The sequence below is a fragment of the Pezoporus flaviventris genome, unplaced genomic scaffold (assembly GCF_033815535.1).
Source record: "Pezoporus flaviventris isolate CSIRO_AGI_PZ_B2104156 unplaced genomic scaffold, CSIRO_AGI_Pfla_v1 ptg000006l, whole genome shotgun sequence".
In the NCBI taxonomy this organism is placed as follows: domain Eukaryota; kingdom Metazoa; phylum Chordata; class Aves; order Psittaciformes; family Psittacidae; genus Pezoporus; species Pezoporus flaviventris.
Genome location: NW_026892554.1, coordinates 18,394,551 through 18,413,992, shown reverse-complemented (window position 1 = coordinate 18,413,992; position 19,442 = coordinate 18,394,551). Strand labels below are relative to the sequence as shown.

General features: G+C 41.2%; 2 protein-coding genes and 1 long non-coding RNA gene across 10 annotated transcripts in view; all 3 read left to right on the top strand.

The window, feature by feature from the left end:
- CIB2 (calcium and integrin binding family member 2) overlaps positions 1 to 3,107 on the top strand; it is a 45,424-nt gene extending 42,317 nt beyond the window's left edge. For 5 of the 8 annotated variants that reach the window (XM_061447219.1, XM_061447225.1, XM_061447221.1 and 2 more), the window contains one exon: positions 1,996 to 3,107. In XM_061447219.1, the coding sequence (XP_061303203.1) occupies positions 1,996 to 2,017 (22 nt within the window). In that variant the 3' untranslated portion in view covers positions 2,018 to 3,107. The remainder of the gene's footprint in view (positions 1 to 1,995) is intronic. The other 3 variants (XM_061447220.1, XM_061447223.1, XM_061447218.1) reach the window with 1 other exon arrangement.
- Positions 3,108 to 9,208: 6,101 nt separating this feature from the next.
- Positions 9,209 to 10,218, top strand: LOC133266081 (uncharacterized). Its single transcript, XR_009742248.1, has 2 exons — positions 9,209 to 9,397; positions 9,956 to 10,218. It is a non-coding gene; the product is annotated as an uncharacterized LOC133266081 (long non-coding RNA).
- Positions 10,219 to 15,041: 4,823 nt separating this feature from the next.
- Positions 15,042 to 19,442, top strand: part of TBC1D2B (TBC1 domain family member 2B) — a 31,104-nt gene continuing 26,703 nt past the window's right edge. Inside the window, exon 1 of the mRNA XM_061447211.1 lies at positions 15,042 to 15,441. Within this exon, the coding sequence (XP_061303195.1) occupies positions 15,079 to 15,441 (363 nt within the window). The 5' untranslated portion in view covers positions 15,042 to 15,078. The remainder of the gene's footprint in view (positions 15,442 to 19,442) is intronic.

Genomic DNA, 19,442 nt, shown 5'->3' with positions numbered 1-19,442 from the left:
ATCGACTGATTTTCCTTATCATTTATTTCTCAAGCCTTTACTTAATGACCCTGTGTAAGTTTAATCTCCTGCAGACAGCCTTTGCAAGCTCTGTACTGCTGTCAAGCAAACGAAGCTGCAGTACAAGGCTGCTGCTTGATTTGCACTGCTGTGGTTGAGGAATTTTTTTAAGCCCAGAAGAAAACACTGCTGATGGTTGGCCAGGGAAGAAGATATATGCATTTTTGGCTGCTATCCCAGAAGCTTGAGCAAGCTGTAAATGATAATGTCAGTTGTTAGTTCAGAAAATTTGATCCCAGTAGGCTTATTTCACTCAAATTTGCTGTCATTAAGAAGCCAGTTGTAGTTTAATGGCAGTATTAGCAGTCTGAACTGGCACTAGCTGAGTGTTCTGTTCTACAAGACTGGTTACGTTTTCCACAGGAAATTGTTTTATAAATCATCCTGTAAGTTTAAGCTTATTTGAATGCCTGAAGGTGAAACATACTATAACAATTGGAAATGGAGTCTGAGCAGAATATGGCATTAGTAACACCTGGCAGCTGCCAGAACTAGACAGAGAAACAACAAGGCGTTACTGGAAATGCAGCTTTTCTGAAACCTTACTGGGCCTTCACCCATACAACAGTGGATGCCCTGACTCAAGTCCTACCTGAAGCTTAAGTAGCAGAAGTTCTCTTATGAGAAATGTATATGTCATAAGACCTGTCCGAACATGAAGATTATCTAGTTCTCAAGGACTAAAATTAGAGATAGTGACAAATGGGCACGAGATGTTTAGTGAGAAAGCAGAGGAAGGGAATAGTTTTTGTCAGTGTTTTTCACAGAATATTTTAGCTGCTTCTTAGTAAAAAGCTTAATCTCCAAAATGATACAAGACATTTCTAATAGAGATTCCCACTGAAGTGGTTTTGGCTTGATTTTTGTTTTTACGGAGTCGTGACTAAGATGTTTTTACATCCAATGCTGTGAACTTTTTAGCTCCTAGATACTGCCTGTGTGGGACTTAACTTTTCAACCAGCTGGATTAATGTGGGGCTCTGGACATTGCCTGAGTTGTGAACAAGATGTTTGTCTTTCTGTTTTTCTAAAACGCTAGTGCTGGTATCTTTCACAGTACAAAGTGTGCCAGACTGCTGTACATCTTATCTTTCAGTGTCACCCAGACTGAAGACATTCCTACAATACAAAGTTCCTTGGTACCACTGTGAATATAAAATTTTGTATCCTCTGAATACATACAGGGCTTCGTTCAGTGAATTCCTGACTCGCATCAAATAGCTGTGACTAAGTTAGAGCATTTTTTTTTTTTTTTGTAAAATGAAATCCAAAACCTGTCTATCCAGAACTTTTCAACCTCCCAAATACTCTAAACCTTGATAGTTTTCTTTCAGTATAGGCATCAAAATGGTAGAATTTACATATAAAAATACATAGTAATCCCTTCTTATTTCAGTGAAGAAAGAAGCCTATGGTTTATACTGTTGTGGCATTGAACAGAGATTACTACGTAAAGAAAGTGAGCTTTCAGTGTGCCCTCTTTAAATTGCCTTTTACTGTCCTGCTAAGATGCTCAGGAGTTCTTGTGAAAACTGATGGCAGTAGTAAGGCATGCTGCTTGCCTATCTGAGAGTGCAAATAGAAGATAAAATCAGGATCTCTTGGTCCTAGCAAGAGAAACAACAAATTTATCTACCTAATTTAACTTGCTTAGGAACCCAAATGCTGTACTATAGCAAAAGTACCACTGGGAAACATTTATTATCCAATAAATAGGTCAACTTACACTTGATTTACTCCAGTGCTGAACTTGCCTCCCTGAGCTCACATTTTCAGAAGGTGGAGTTTTCTCCCAGGATGCTTAAATCTTTCTGAGAGCATGAGAGAAGAGATTCAGATATATTACACAGCACCTTCCTTTTTGTACTTGAAGGAAAATGTTGTGCATAATGATAGGTGTGTTTCTATCTCTTAATCTTTTTCTTTCCTTTGCAGTACTTTCCACATAAGAATCTGATGATGTTTCTGTGACCAGTGTTGTCAGAAATGACTTGCCAGTCCAGCCTTTCTGAATCTCAGGCACTCTGGGGGCTTTTGTCCTCTAATTATGGCTTCTTAGAACTCAGCAGAAGGTACTGAAATCATTCTGGTCCTCGAAGAGACAGAAGCATCATGTGATCCACAGGATAGTTGGAACAGTCACATTTTTATCTTCACTGCTGGCCAAGCGCTGTGGAAAGGATGGTTGGTTGTTGGGTTGTGGGTTGTCTCTTTTTTTTTCCCGTCTTTTTTTAAACAGGCAGATTCAGAATATTGTTAAAGGTGTTTCCACATACTTTTTATATTTATGAATATTTAATACTGCTCTGAAAAGTGCAAAAAATAAAGACAGAAAGATTAGCTTTGATGACTTTTCCAAAAGTATTTGAAAGAAAGCAAGGGCCTTAAGTAATGAGATGCCTCTATCACTGTGTTGTACAGCTGGGGATTTTGCATGGAAATTCCCTTAGGTAAAAGAACTGCAGTCAAGATGAAGCTCCCAGTGTTGAAGACAACCACATCCCAGGTTTGCCTTTCAGTCCCTGAAATGGCAGTAGCTGGGTTTGGTGCTTACCTTCAACTGATATTTTATGGATTGTCATGTCCTTATGAAACTTGAAATATTTGCCTTTTGTATATGGTAACTGTATACACAATTCCTTTCTTCCCAAGGTAAATGTTAAAACTGTGTCCTTATTCTCAAGTGGGGTCCTGTGTTTTACTCATTCTATGGGCTAATAATGTAGAATGGAAAAATCTGATCATCTGTAACTTATGAAGAAGTTGAAGAAGCACAGAACAACTACTAAGGACATGAAAAGACATTTTCTTTCTAAACCAGCTATGCAATCTTTCCCATGAAATGCATGAATGCAGCTCTGTATTTCTCTTCCCTCTCCAGCTGGAAATCAGCTAGATTGTTCTTTCATTGTGTTAGTTCCAGTATTGGTTAGGTACTGGGGCCTGAAGACAATCATATGTTATTACTGTTCTAACAGTCAATAGAAGGGCTCTGTCACTTACACGGCTTCTGTATCAAAGTCATCACAATTAAATCTTTTGATGCATTCTATCGTGCTTTGGGAATTCTTGGGCTAAGCACATACTAATTTCCTTTCTGGTCGTTATTCCAATTACTATCAAATTGATTCTTTCTAAGGAGCAGATTAAGTTAGATGCATTGGTTGGTTCAAACAATTTGCAAGACATTGGTATTAAGAGAGATTATGCTAAAAATTACTTCCTATTCCTCAAAATACCAACCTAATGGTTTTTTATTCCTTTCAAGACAGGCGTTTAATCCTGAAGGCCTCATCAGATGTGTTTTTCTGACACAATTATTATGTATTGTGAAATACCAGGTTGCAGGATTATGGATCAGATGATTCAGACAAGAAGGATCCAATGCAGATGGCATAGATCACTTCCTTTTAACATTGGGGTTCTCTTTCTATGTTTTAGAACTTCCATTAGCTAAAATTCTTTCCTTCCTCACACTGTGTTGTTCCACGATTAGATCCTCCTCTTCACTTAAAGGAAGACCTCAGTTGCCTTGGAACTGCTCAGTGTATTTTTTCCCCTATGTCCTCCCTCACCTGAAAGTCACTCACTGAAGAGACACTTGGGCTTGCAGTCAGGTATTTAACCCTTGAGTCATCCTACTGAGCTAAGAAACAAAGAGAGAAAGAAATCGGGGGCACCCTGTGAAGGAATATTCCTGTCCATAGTTAAGGGAGAATTCTTGCAGAATACTGCAGATACAAATTATGCAATTGTCTTAACTTCCTTTTAATTTTTTGACTGATGTTCACCTCCTGTAACAAAAACCCCATCAACATTATATGTTCCTGGACTTTGAGAGAGAGATGTACTCCAAATGCTTCTGGAGCAAAAGAATCCCATCCAGCAGTAGGTAAGTTGTTATATCACTTGGTAGCAAAGGTAAGGGATACATTTCTAAACAAGCTTTGTCTTTGTGGTTTCTTAGTTGTCTGTAGTTGGATGTATTAGGACTGAAGCTTTTGTTATAGCAAGAGTGTTGAGTGAATTAGAAGTGCAGCATGACCGATTCACTAACTAGCAAAGGAACTATCAGGCTGTTGAGAAAGAAACTGAAACAGCAAGAGATTTAAAACAATTTTGGATGTGGCCTAAAAGAGGATACAGATTTTGTACTGCAGAAAAGGTTTTGAATATGAATGGATATTTCTGTATCTGCCTTCAAAAATAGACAAAGTATTACCTAAAACCTCTTTTAAAATAGCTAAGAGTGTGTGTGTGTTATCTCCAACTTACATATATTTGAAGCAATTTAGGGACAAAAATGAGCTGGTGAAAGTGAAAGAAACAAAAAGTCAAAAAGCAAGTAACAACTATGTTATTTATTAATGCAGTTTAGCTTATCATTGTTTTAAAGGAATACCATAAGCTGAGACTTATAACAGCCTGCAGTCTGAAACCTGATCTTCATTACTTCTGTATTAATTTGCAGTAACTATGCTGAGTTTGGTGGAATTAACTCATATTTCTGTAATTGGATCTGCATTGAGGAAAGCAGTTGGGTTTTTGCTGCAGTTTTTTGTGCTCTCTCATGCCCTTTTAATGTAATCTTAAAATGCTGAATGCTCTTTTGTTAGTCAATAACCACCTGGTCCTCTTTGCCAGCAGGCTCAGGGTGGGAATCTCTTGCAGTTTCTCCAGATCATATAGAAACAGTCTCCTTTCTTTTTCCCCTAGGGCTTATTTTTGTCTCCGTGTACATGTTAGAGACACTTCTGATCCAGCATCACAAGGTGGCACCATAACATCGAATCAGGCCGTGACTTCGTTTCACTGTTTTAACTTCCCTGAGCTATGGGGGTACTGCATAGGATCTGTGATGCCACAAACAAAAAGAGGAAAACTTGGTGAATTACTGATTTTAGAACTGCAAATAATTACATAGAAAGTTTCATATTTGATCAGATTCATGAAGTTAAATCTCACAAGGGGCAAAACTAACTTTAGAAATGAGACATGAAAACTGACGGATTTTATAGAATAATTTGTGTACACAAGAATTTTTTTTTCCTTGATGCACAGCCCAGTTGGATTGGGACCAGTATAATGACAATATGCATTTATAGTGTTTTCAGCTGTGTCAAATGCTGATACTGTCATTTTCCATAGTTTCTCCATCCCTGGTGGTGTTCAAGGCTAGGTTGGACAGAGCCCTGAGTGACATGGTTTAGTGTGAGGTGTCCCTGCCCATGGCAGGGGGGTTGGAACTGGATGATCTTAAGGTCCTTTCCAACCCTAGCTCTTCTAAGATTCTATGATTCTATTCGGTTTTGTGTGATGTCGGTCTCAGTAATATCTGGTATTGATCAGAATAATGGTGGTCGGGGGTTTTCCCCTTTTCATGAGTTAATGTTTTTAATTCCATCTATTCAATTTTGCTGTCCTTCAGTATCATTGGATATTTTTTTGCTGTTTTTTTCCTTACGTAATAGTAGTGCCTCATAGTGTTTTGTTTGTAAAAGTCACTATTTCACATCGTCTGTCATGTGTTCTCTAGAAATCTGGCGGCTGCAGCTGCTCCAGATAATAGCAAATGTTGGTTTATAGAAAGTTTTATTGTCTGTCTTACCTTTTATAAGTTATGCTGGCTTGTTTCCTATAGAACAGTGACAAACACTAAGTTGAAGTCTTTATAGGTGGTCTGCGGTATTTAAATCTTTTTCTTGGTATGAGAAAACATCAGAATGGATTAATTCAACTTTGATCATTTTAGATGCGCTGAAGTTTCTCTACCATAATGTTTTGTGTTGACAGTTTCTATATTTGACTGCTGTGAAACATCTCCATCTCAGATGAGCCATGTTTCATCTTCAGTGGAGCTTAGGCACAGGCCTAATGTTCAGAACAGTGTTGCCACATGCTGAATAGGTGCGTTTCTTTGATTTAAGGTCAAACTCTGAGGTAAGTCACCATATATGATATTATGTGACTTCTTACAGAAATAGAATCTGTTCCAGTGTTGTTGTTCTTAATGGAAAAAAAGCATATTAAAAGTGGGGTTTTTTAATTAAAATACCAGAAAATTGAAATGTATATCAAAAATGAAACAAATAGGGATGTTGTTGCAGACATTATAAAAACACATATTCTAGAGAATTTAATAGATTCAGATTATATTCTGAAATAACAGAATAATAGATGAAGCTAGAGATTAAGTTTTGGTGTGGAATGAGAAATATGACGCTTGACAGCTAATGATCCACAATAAATCAATGTGGGCTGAAATAACAGCAGGATTAAAAAGAGTTTATAACGTTATTGCCCAGTACACCTCAGCTGGGACAGACAGTGGAATGAAATTAGATGAGGAAGACATTAAAGATAATAAAATTATAGTTGTTCATGTCTTTAGAAAGATACGTATCCGAGACAGAAGTAAAGGGCATAGTGAACAGATGTTTTGCTTTTCTCTCTGTATCATTTTGCAGTTATGGCTGTCTTGTAGAGATGTTAATGATACCAAGTGACTATCAAGTTCTCTTTGGTGGGGAAAAGAAAGAGACTGCTCTTGGTAGAATTAAGAGAGCATCAGTATTACAGAGGCAGGTACCTTTAACTGGAAATTCTGCCCTTCTTGTCTGTAAAAAAACCCAAACCTTTTACAATCTGAACTCCAAATGAAATTCCCTCCTGCCCTGTTCTTTTGATTGTCTCATTTGCAAGACCCATGACCAGCCAGGTGCCTCAGCCTTTGTGTGCTCTGCTGTTGTGATGTAACTCACTTGTTCCCCCTGTTCTTTCTCAGTTAAGATTTGTTCAGATCCCAATGTGTTTGTACATAGATCCACGATGCAAGTCATATGTTTTACACAGGCATGATTAATGTGCCATGCATGTTTTTGAGTGCATCCCATCCTCAAAAGCCCTGCAATACAAACCATGATTTGTACACTGTCCTTCTGTTCTGTGCACATGAATGTTGAGGCTGCGTGTGCCTGAAGATGTCAGCCAACATGTTTTAACCCTGCTAAGGAGGGTAATGGGCACCGGCCTAACCACCTCCTTGGTGTTCCTACAGCTTTTCTCAAGTGAAATCAGTGGCTGTGGCAGCCTGCCTGGAGCAAGGCAACTCATTGCTGTGGGCTCAGCCACAGCTTGGGCAGTTCCACACAGCTAAAGCTTAACACACTGTAGGAAATGGTAGCTGATCCTTGAAGGGTGTCTGGTCCTTTATGTAAAGCTCTGTGAGAAAGCAGGTATCAGGTGTCTGTTTTCTTGATGTAAATGGTTCTCAGTTCAGTCTGAGGAAGTATTCATCTGCCCAGTTTCTTTCTAGAAGTCAGATTCAGCTTTTTAACAGGCCTTTCATCCCTTGTGGTTCTGAGCTGCTCCTCATGTCACCCCAGAGGCTGATCATTGGTCTTGTCATTTTAGTTATCTAAGCTTCAGGGTTACTTCAGTGGTACTTACAAATAAATTGATGTTCACCTGGGCTTCCCCCTTCCATCTTCCCCAATAGGATGGAACAGATCTATTTAGTAATCTGTTCAACTTTGTCATTATGGCCTACTAGACACCGAGAGGAAAAAGTATATTGGGATTTTAACCAAAATGGTCTTTTTGGTTTTCAGAAAATGGTCGTGCGCCTTTTGTTTTCATGCTGATATAAGGTTCTGCATACAAAACCATGTAGGTTCAGAGAGTTCCCTCAGGAAGAACTTGAAACTGAAAGACTGCACTTGCTCTGCTTACGTGACTAGGTTAATTAATGGGTGTATTCTCAGAAATAAAGCAGTTTCCAGGTGCAAATCTTGTGCACCAGAAGCCTTTAGATGTAGAAAGGGGAAAGTGAAGATTTTCTGAGCAGCTTGTGAAACAAAGCTTTGGTCTTGCCATGTTCTGGACAACAGAGAGAGGAACCTTTGCCATCATACAGTGAGCTGATGCCAGGAGTGTGCCTGTCAGCGGTGAGTGAACAGCAGGCACAAGGAGCACTTTGGGATAGCAAACATTGGCATATTTGCTGAACAGTCTGAATGAAGCGGATCCATTTCTCAACAAAGATATAGGCTTTCATATACCCTCACGTTCCTCTTTGAGTGTGCAGTTAGCTAAATCATGCCAGGTTAAATTGCTGTTTTGAGGCAGACACCAGACCTTCTAGCACTTTGAACTGGGGATGCAGTACCATACTACTTGTGTTAAACAGCACCACAATCTCTAGTATATCTCTTTGATTTTGATGACTTTATTAAAACATGAATAGTTAATCTGAGACTACTGAAAAATGGAAAAAAACCCACCTTAATAATTTAATCTGTGCCTCACAAGTTTTGTTCGAATGTTCTTGCTGATCTAAACAAAGAATATTTGAGGTATCACAAAGAAGACAGGCATCTGAGTTGGCACTGTATTGTTATTTTCTGTACAACTGTACAGTGAACTCGGATAACATTCCCTCTCATCTGCTTGCTTGAAATGAGTACATTTTGTACACGAACAGGCTGCAGGCTTACCACTAAATACCCCTGCCCTTGACATGATGCGTAATCAGCTGATGAAAGGAAGTCTGGTAAAGCCAAAGTAAATATTTTGAACAGTATCTACATATTTTGACCAAACTCCTCCTGGGAAGAAACATGAGATTTATTATATCCCTTAAGATGTCAGTTTATCATTTGAAGGTTCACCCACGGAGTCTCTCTTGTGCATTATATGCTAGTCAGAGGACTGATGCAGTGCAGTAAGTTTGGCTCCAGCTCTCTCAGGTTTGCCAAGAAGTTTGGGGCTTATTTTGGTCACACAGCTGTAGAAATACAGTCCATGGTATTCAGTGTACTCAAAGTATAGCTTTGTTAGAAAAGCAAATCAGTTAGAGACCTATTCACGGTACATGCTCATTATTTCTTAATTTTTGCTGATTTTCAGCAAGGAACTGGTAGAACACTTAGTACTAATACAACATTCCTCTGTTGTATTAAGCTTGAGAATACTAGTGCAGGGAAAATGAAGCCTATTATGTTAGAAAAACCTAAATCTGGACTTAGTAAGAAGAAACTGAGGTAATTGTGGACCTGTAATGAAACCCCAGGAAGCAGGGTTAGAATCCTACCTACATTGGATTGCCATATCCGATTTACCTTAAGATGCAAAGCAGGTAGATTTTTTTTTTTAATTGATGGCTAATCTCCTGCTATTGAACCTAATAACTTACAAATAAAAATGATTCTCTGCAGCCTCTGATTCTCATTAATCTCCTTTTCATGTCCCGTTAAAAAAGGGGTAAATGAAGTGCATGCAGAAGGAAAGAGAGTAAAGGACACTTCCCTGGTCATCTACCGATTTATTCTGCCCCCTGGTAGAGCCTTCAATCACTTCTGTGACTGCTGAGGCAGCCAGTTTCTAAACACTTTTTTAGCTTAGAAATCCATTACAGGGACAGTGTGAAAAGACAACTGTGGTGATAATTTATGATCAAGATTGAGAGCTGATTCTTCTTGTGAATGGGATTTGCTTTTCACTTAATCTAATCTTCTGCTTTTCACTTAATATCATCCTTCTTTTAATAGTTCTGCTAATGCTGATGCTGTGGTAGTGTTGCTGGCTTTTTCTTCTTGAATTCATGAAATAAGTTGAATGAGATGCATGACTTGCTGTTTTGAATTGAAATCCTACCAACAAAACGCAAACCACAAGAAATACTAAAGCAGAAAATGTTGAGGATAAATCCTTATTGCTATGGATCTGGTTTGCAAGTTGAGAATAGCTTGTATATTGTGCATTAGGATTTCCATACCATGCAATTGGAAGAGAGGCAGGAACGTGTGACATGATACTTAACAGCTGTCTTTATCTGTATGTTCTCATTTGTTTTCAGTGATACTGACTGACATCTATGTACACCTTTTCTCTACAGGTCATGCCTGGTAGTGGCTACAGGGAGTTGCTCTTTGGAAGGCTGAGTATATTAAAACCAAATAACACTGCTGGAAAAATTCCTGCTGCTTTGATTCAAAGCCAGTTACACCTTCTCAGAAGACACTGATTGTCACACTTTTCCCAGCAACACCATTTGCTTGGAGGTTATGAATTATAACTGATATAATCAATAAAAGCTAAACAACATTTTTATAAAAGTCACTGGTTGACATATATGTGGAACAAGAGACAAGAAACATGGTAAATTTTAATGCCTAAGAGCAAATCCCATAGGAACAGTCCTATCCCCATAGGAACAGTCATATCATATGCTAAATATTACTGTTTGGATCTTTTGCAGAAAACAACCTGTGGATCAATACAAGAAAGGGAATACATTAAAAAACAGGATCAGGACAAGTGTGTGTTACTTCCAGGTAAGCCTAGTGGTTAAATGTAATTGCAAATTTGGCATATATTGTTAGCATGTATTGGTGCGGGAGAGCAGCTGTCTGGATGTGATAAGAACATTTTCTCCTCATGTTTTCTTAGATGGCACTATTATTTGTTATCTCTCTGAGTTAGAAATGACTTGGTGTTAGTTTGGCTCCAGATTTGAATGTTGTGACATATTCTTGAACCTATATTTCCTCAGTTTTCCATGTGCTTCCTATCTTTATTCAATGCCAAGGCCTGAAGTTCCAGAACAGAAAACCACAGGAAAAGCTGCTCTGGTCATGTTTGTCTTGAGCAGAAACAAATAGCAAGAGATATTTCCTGCAAAATCTTTTTTTTTTTTTTGGTGATGAATGTAGCCTGGATTCCTGATCAAAGAGTCTGGCTAAATCTTCCGGGCTTTAGATAAGATTATTTCACTTATAGATTCTGTGTCTTTCAGTTTACTGTCTTCAGGTTTTTTTTGATCCCATTTGACCAATGGGATCTTTTACCCTTTACTAGAGGATTTTATTTCTTGAAAGGGGGTGAATGGAAACTTCCCTTATACACTTTGCAATGCTGTTATGAGGTAGTACTCTGGGCAGAGTATCACCACTTACACAGAACAAGGCAAGGAATCCCAGAAGCTCCAGGATAACTTGTCTTCCTGTTTACTAGCCCAGCTCTCTGTTTGGGCCATCTGATCCCAAAAAAATCCCCTTCTTCCATTTAGATACTGCAGTGGTGGATTTCTGACCACAGGAGCATTTATGTATTACGGACTTCAAAACTAATTGTACTCACCTCTTTTGCTTTCTCTCTTGGCTCTTACTTTGCAGGATGACTCTTCAACATCTTTTTCCCTATTCTACGAAAATCTGACTGATTATCTTTTCAGATAATCTGAGCATCCCTCCAGTGAATGTTCGGGGTTCATCCTTGAACTCTAGCCCAGCATCACTTAAGCTGCTACACAGGGAATAAAGGTAATCTTAAACAGCCTTCGCTAAATTATTTCTCACTCTATGAAATAGTGGATATAAAACTTTTGTGATCCATTCTATCCCAGTGGATCTTGCCTGATTCCTGTTAGACGTAATGCTTCTATGTAAAGAATTACACAAAAAAAGGATTATGTGAAGATTTTTGTTAAAGTCTGATCTATGATCTCCTCTGATCTTCCTGTTTACTGGATGCTTCTGTAAATCCCCACTATATGTACATATTCTTAGGTTCTCCATTGGGAATCCAGTGTGCATATGGAAATAAGTTACAGTGTAAGCAGCTGAAATAATTGTGGTTTAGTAATATTGTCCCTATCTGTGTTTACATCTCTTGCCCATTAAATTTTTAATCTCTACAACAGTACTCTTAAATCCTTCTGCTTATCCTCTTCAGCATTCCTATCAAGCTCTATAGCCATTCTCTAGCCAGCTTGGATCTACATGAATGCTGACAAGCCAATGATTCTGTGCATACGGATTGCCCAGTTTGCTGCTGCAGTTAAGTAGTTCCTGCTTTTCTATTCATAAGGGGTCTAATTTGACTCTCTCTCTTCTACATGGCTACCAACTTGCTTCGATATCTTTACAAGTCGGATCACAGATGTGTTACCAGAAATCAATGCTGCCATTCACTGAATTGTGTAGCTGTTGCTTTTTCATGGTGAAGAGTTCTTGATAAGAGCCAGCGCAACAGAAAGTAAAACCAATGCAATTAATGTAGTATATTCAGCTGCTTTTATATGAGACAGTTAACCAAAGTTAAATTAGGTCTTCCTGATACTGAATTAGAAACTACAAATAAGCTTCCCTGCTTATTCAACGTTTGTATCTTTTCCATTTTGAGAGAACACAGACGGCAAATGTGAATAAGGAGAGCACCATCTAGTGTTTTAAAGAGTAATACTGGAGAATGAAAGCTGTATGAAACATTGCCCCCAGTTAAAACACGCAAACCATGTAATTCCTTGGCTGACTTGTTTGCATATAAGGAAAGAATTTCGTCTGACAATGTAATTATAAGATGTTCCTTGTGGACACAGTGGTGACAGGCAGGGGAATACAGAGTGAGAATGACATGGCAGACTGCATCCGAAACAGTCACTCGGAGAAGGTTTTTGGCTGTCTGTCTCCATTGGTAAAGAAAACAAAAAAGCTTTGGAAAACCTTTGGTTCCTGAACTTCAAAGAATTTAAATAACAGTAGGCCAAAACCAATCACTTTTCAAAATAATGTATTGCCATACTGTGTACAAGCACTATACATAGGCTATAGCAGTATGCCAGTATTTATCTTGGCAGTGACAGGGATAAAATTGTGCAAGCGTATTTGTTAAAATGGAACAAAAGTAACCATTTAACCTCTATCCCAGCATGCAGGTTTGCACTGACACTGTGTGGGGAAAGGGTTTGAGGGGGACAGTTGTCTGTAGTTCCCTTGTTCTGGAAAGCAAGAACCAGGAAATATTTAGTGTGAGCTCTGGAAGATTCTGGGTTTCATCTTCTATCAGAAGATATCAGACAAGAGGCAAAGTAATTTTTACTTTCTGTTTTGTGCAAGGAAGCAGTGTATGCTCTCATCCATTCTAATTTTGGAGCTATGATCTCACTTAGAAATAAGTTGCTGTTATTTCCCTTTCCACATCTGGATCTGTTTGTGAAAGAAAGGGCATGCATGAAATAAGGAATGTATTTTCTAAGAAGGGGAACTTTCTGTTTACATGAATCAACTGTGAAATGAGGGGATTCTCCTGCTTTGAGTATTGTAAGGAAGCTGGGCAGAAAATTAAAGTGAAGTCCTGACAGCAAAAGTTTTGAGGATTTAGAAACTGATTCTGTGATTTGCTGCAAGATGTAATTACTGATAGCGAGGAGGAGTCATGGGTGCTCAGCAGGCAAAGAACAAGGCCATGCTTCACTAAACTGATGAGATAATGTAGCAGATCAGAGATAAGTGCTGGGACACTTAAACTTGTCTGCATGACTCAAGATAAGAAACTGGCAGCTTCTAAAGAGAATCAGTGTTTCCTCTGTATAACTCATGTTCTGGCAAATGCCACTTGCCAACAAAGATGCTACCAGAAGACCAGCACCACTTTGTATTTGGGGAAGGAAATACTGAGCAGTACATATGGAAGAAAACTTACTGACCTGTTGTTTAAACAGGATCAACTGTTCTTACTTTCCACATTTACTAACAGGGTGTTCACTTTGCACGGAGCAGAATCAGTCATTTTAGTCTTAAGAGAAACAAAAAGTCTAGCCTCAGTCTGCAACATCTAACCTGTCCTGTGAGTTAAGTGGGGAGAGAACTTCCTTCCCCCCCCCCAGCTTCTACAACAAGTTACCCAAGTGTCTTTGCTAACTGGACACTGCTGTTTGCTCACTCAAGACATTTCTTATCAGTAGGTGGCATCCGGAGAGGAGGACTCGAAATGTTCTGCAATCCCTTATGTCAACACCGCAGTGAAACCCATGGACAGCCATGCTGAATACTCAGGTGCTTTATATCCTTTACGTCCTTCAGCATAGAATGAAAATTGTTTGGCAGATGAGACAGTTCCTTTTCATTAAGGAATTCATCAAGGCACTTAAAAATGAGGACAAAGTGAGTGAAGAGCTGGGAGTTTAGGATTTCTGGACAAACTGAACTTTCAAATTGTCAGAATTCAGTCGATGAACCTAGTTCATAAATAGCATAATCCTAATAAATATGCCACTGCAAATCTCAGCTCCAACAACTCTTTTGACAGCAAACCTTTCGTGCTCTACTTAAGGGTGAGAATGAAAAGCTGAATGCCATTAAATGTGGAACTGTGTCCCCCCATTTTTGGATGATTATGCCACATCAGACTGTTACGTCTATTTGTACTCAGAGCAATAGGAATGTTTGATGGAAATAGGCAGATAAGAGTTTCCAAACACAAAGAGAAATTATGTGTAGCCCCGTGTGGCCGTTTGATCTCTTCACAGTGAAGTTTGCTATTATAGTTCTCTGTTATTAACACTCTAGATCCTGAAACACAGTTTGCCCTGTAGCCATTCATACGCCTGAACTCTGTAAGCTGCACCTTTTTACCTATTGCTGCCTGCATGTTCCATACTTTTCCCCATAAATAATGATTTGGAAATGATTTTTAAGTGCCCACCGCCAAGCAGAGGAGCAAGGGGGTGGTAAGCAACACCGACCACCAGACAGTGAAGGCACCGTGTGCCCTATGCACTCTGTTGGTGCTGGACAAGGTGCTGAGGCAGAGAGGCTCGCACAGGGAGGCTACTGTTGAGTAGTCCGTTGCAGGAAAAGGGTTTTAATCTGACCGGGGGCTAGAACAGGGCGAAATCGTTTCTGATGGGGTTGCACAAGTATCGGAGCCCGGCAGCAGGGGCGAGGGCCGGCTCCCGGGGAGCAGCGCTGCCGGCAGCTGGGTGTGTTGGGGTGGTGGCTTCCACGTCAGCACCGGCCCGCTGTCCCGGAACAGGGCTGCACGGCGGCCGGGACCCCGCGGCGGGCAGCGGGACCGTGCTCGGCAGCCGGGGCGGGGCGGCCCCGGGCCTCCTGCTCTGCCCGCGGGCGGGGCGCGCCGGGCCGGGCCGGGCGGCAGCTGCCGCACTACAAGTCCCGTGAGGCGGCGCGGTCGGGCCCGCTCCGGCGCGGCGGGCGAGGCGGCGGCGGTGCCGAGGGGATGCCGGCGGCGGGCTCGGAGGGGGAAGAGGGCCCGGGGGCGGCCGGCGGGGAGGGCGCGGGGCCCGGCGGCCCGTCGGGAGAGCAGGCCGGCCCCGGAGCCCCGAAGCTCTGCGGGTACCTGCAGAAGCTGTCGGGCAAGGGCCCCCTACGCGGCTTCCGCAGCCGCTGGTTCGTGTTCGACCCTCGCCGCTGTTACCTCTACTACTTCAAGGGGCCGCAGGAGGCGCTGCCCCTCGGGCACCTCGACATCGCCTCCGCCTGCTTCAGCTACCACCAGCCCGAGGCCGGCGCTACCGCCGCGGGGGACGAGGCCGCCGCCTTCGAGGTGCACAGCCCCAGCGGCGCCGTGGCCGTGCTCAAGGTAGGCCCGGGTGGGAACCGGTCTCGGTTCCCGGCCCCCTTTCTCTGTGCCTTCAGCGCCGGGCGGGCCGGGGCAGGCGGTGTCCGGCCGTCCCCTGTCAAGCTCGGGCGGGACCAGCGCCTCAGGAGCGGGACGTGTGTCGTCCGAGAAGTCATTTCTCGAACGCAATACCAGGCTGTCCCCGGCGTTAGTTTTGTTTTGTTTTCCTTTCTGGTTCTGCTTTTAAAGCGCTCTTCTGAAGAGGAAGAAAGCGGTTCTGGCGAGCGGGGTCCTGCGGGAGCAGCATGGGCTAGCTGCCCTGGTGGAGTGGGTTTGCTGGAAACGTCTGGGTAGAAGACGTATTCCCCAGGAAATGTGGGGTCTGTGGGCTCGGAAGTTGAGCGGCAGTGGCAGGTTTTCATGTCGGGGTGTTTGTTTTGAAAAGGTGGTGTATGGCAGAAGTCTTCATCTAGAGCGCCTTGGAGGAAGGAAGAGGAGGAGGAGGGAGAAACGCTTCCCGATGGCAGCAGAGGCTGCTTATCGTGTTGTCTTTGCAAGGACTCAGACTTACAGGGCAAGGGGTAAATCTTAGGATTTCCTTTATCGTCATGGCTAAGGGAAAACAAAAAACCAAAACAATAACAAGGAGACAATTTCTGTGCAGTGAAGAAGAAACAATTTCTGATGGGCATCTGTTATTTTTGATTGCTATTAAGGCATACATTTACCACAAGGGATGTTTTTTGCACTGAGTGTGAATTTACACGTGAAAGGAGTGGTTTGGGGGGTTTTGGGTGGTTTTAACATCCTTAATATTAGAGAATAATCCAATAATCCATGAAACAGCAGAACTTCCTGTTGAATACTGAAAAAATATCTTTTGTGCATACTCACTTCACAGTGGGGATTTGAGTGATGATAATAAATGCTGAGGGTGTAGGACAATGTCAAAATAGAGTCATTAAATCATAGATTCAGCCAGGTTGGAAAAGCCCTTTAAGCTCATCAAGTCCAGCTGATCCCCAGCGCTGCCAAGGCCACCACTAACCCATGGCACTGAGGCCTCGTCTCCACGCTGTGTGAACACTTGCAGGGACGGTGACTCCAGCACTGCCCTGGGCAGCCTGTTCCAATGCCTGAGCACCCTTTTGGTGATCTTATTATTGTACTGAAGAATAAGTTGTTTAACTGGAACACTGATATGATAATAATTTGATTTGGTTAAGGAAAAGCAAACTGTGATCAGCAGTTTTGCATGAAATCATGTGTAAAAGCTGCCTTTTTCTTTGCGTAACCATAACTAAAATCATGTGTTGGCCTGTATAGCCTGTTACAGAAGTTAAACTGTAGACTTGGTCTAAGCCTTGATTTTTGATAGTTTGAAGGGGGTGTTTCGTTTGATTTTAATTAGTATCTAATGATTTTTGTGTGTCAGTCTCCAGGAAGCTGCATAATGTGGGTCTTGCTTAAAGGGCTCTTTTTGAATAGGAGGGCCTTTGCTGAGAAAGGTGTAATTTAGGGTTAGGATTGTAGTGGGCAATAGTATATGCTACCTGTGTAGTAAGTACTCAGTCTGACAAACAGCAGTCTAGCAGCAGCTTTGAGTGTCTTCTGGAGTCATGAAGCTACAAGTCAGACTCAACAGCGATGAACAAGTGGAGGAAACAGTTTTCGAACCTGCATAGGCTGAAGCTCTTTTCAAGATTCTCTTACAGGGACTTAGAAAAGGTGCCTGTGAAGGGAGTCAGGGGTCAGGGTCATTCCTGTAATTAGCAGAAAAGTAATTTTGTATCTTCTGGTATTGTTACAATGCTCACCCTAAAGCAGCCAAGTGATTGTCCCTAAAAGTGCTAGGGAACACATCATAGGAGTTCATATAATAAGAAATTTCCCTGCCCATGGCAGGGAGTTTGGAACTAGGTGATCTTAAGGACCTTTCCAAGCCTAACTGTTCTGTGATTCTACATTAATGAAAATCCTGAGGAATGTTGCTGGACCAACTGGCCTTTTGTGGCCATGTGATCAGAATGGACCTTTGAAGGTCCCTTCCAACATAAACTGTTCTATAATTCACCAAAGGGTAAGGCTTTTGCAGCTGGAATTAATTTTCTTCTACCCAACGTGATGTTTTTAAAGGCCTTAAAGAACTGTCTTTCAACTAAATTACGTCGACATAGAATTAAGAATGAATTCAAGATGTTAAACTGGAAAACCAAATAGCAAAAACCCAACGACTCCCAACCTCATTGACAGAGCCAGCCCCTTTTGAAAGCAAATATGATTTAATTTATCAAGAAAACATTACACACACAGCACGAGGAATAAAGTCAAGTCAAATGTCGTCTTCACCCTGTAACTCACATGCCTCGTTTTCCTCAATTTGCTTCATGTTCAGAATTTCCAGATCTTGTGATCTGGTCTTTCCCATTCAGTATTATCAGCTGAGAAGAGCAATAAGAAATAAGCAACTGGAATTCCAGATTGAAATGATGGTGCTGTTGAGGAATGCACGATTTCTTCATAATGCCTTGGTTTTTTTCTTAATGTAATGATTTCATCATTTGGATTGCTCAGTCTTTGTGATTTAGTGGGAGCTGGGGACTCTATGATACACTTGGAGTTTGTTTCTCAAATTGGTAACAATTTCAGGAAAAATATACTGTAGTCTTTACAGCAAATAAGGCAAATTGTTCACAGCTCAGAAATGCAGATAACCAGCCTGGCACGTGCATGATTGTAGCTTTTCTATATAGTTCCAAGAATTGAAGTACATTAGAAGAAGCTAAGTCTGGAAAACCTTTTCTATTTAACATACATAACAGGTACCACCACTTTAGGTAAAGTAGCAGAGAAAATTGTGTACTTCATGAATTAGGAATAGATTATGATTGAGAATATTTTCATGGAGAGGACCTGATCCTGCAAATACTTGCTGTAACACAGAATGCTGATAATACAGTCAAGCGAGTGTTTGCCCGTGTTTGCACAGTGAGGTCTGTCACTAGGGCAGAAAAGAATTAGCATTATGAAAATACATAACTGAACAAAGGGGTCAGTTCTCATTTATTGTTAAAGCAGTGTCTTGTAGTGACACAGTTCACTTGCTTTTAAACCAAAGAAACACTGGCCAATGTGTATGTGGTCACTTCTTTGTGAACAGAGGTGAACTGGGAGGAGAAGGGAACACAGACTGTTTAGACTTCTCAAAGAGAAAAACTTCTGGGTTATTGGCCAAGTTGTAAGCGTTCCAGACATGGCAGATTTTGGAGGCCAAACCTGCTGAAATCAGAACTTTTCAGGAGCTTTTATTTGAATTTTCAATAATATTTAAGGATGTGGCAGTGGTTAATAATACAGTGCTTCAGCTTAAACAGTATTGCCTTAGGACAGAGCACCATTAGGGCCTAACTCAGTTCAGGAGGTAGCTCAACAGTGAAGGTAATTTTTCTGAGCCGGTCTGTGTTTTAAACTCACTGGTTAGTGGTTGCAATGCTTTAGCTAAAAATTGGGCTGCCCTCCAAAAGAAAGCCTTCTGGCTCCAAATGTGCGGTTGGGCATAGCAGGATTAGTAAATGTTCAGAAATGCAAACTTTCTGGTGGCGATCCCTGTTACTGAAAAAGCTGGAGGGAGAGTTTGTGTTCAGAAAAGGATTGTGGCAAGAGTTTCCAGGAGTTCCCTCAAAATGGCAAGTCTGCTCGTTGCGTTTCTTTGGACTTGTTCTGAAAGTGCTTAATATTGGCATTATGTGTTCTACCAGTGGCACCAGGTAGAGGATGCCAGTGCATAGTTGTTTTCCCCAAATAATTCTTCTGTTTGTCATGTGTGCATCACAAGAAGGCAGTTCCTGCAGCATCCTTAGTGGGGGAATACAGGGGAGTGGGTTTAAGTGAATCATACTGATTTTCCATCATTTAAGGAGCATGGAAGTGCTCCTTTCATTGACAGGTAAGGTGAATTAAAAACATGTTTGCAAATTTGTCTCTTGTGTAGGAATAGGGGAAGAGCAAGACTCAAAATAGTC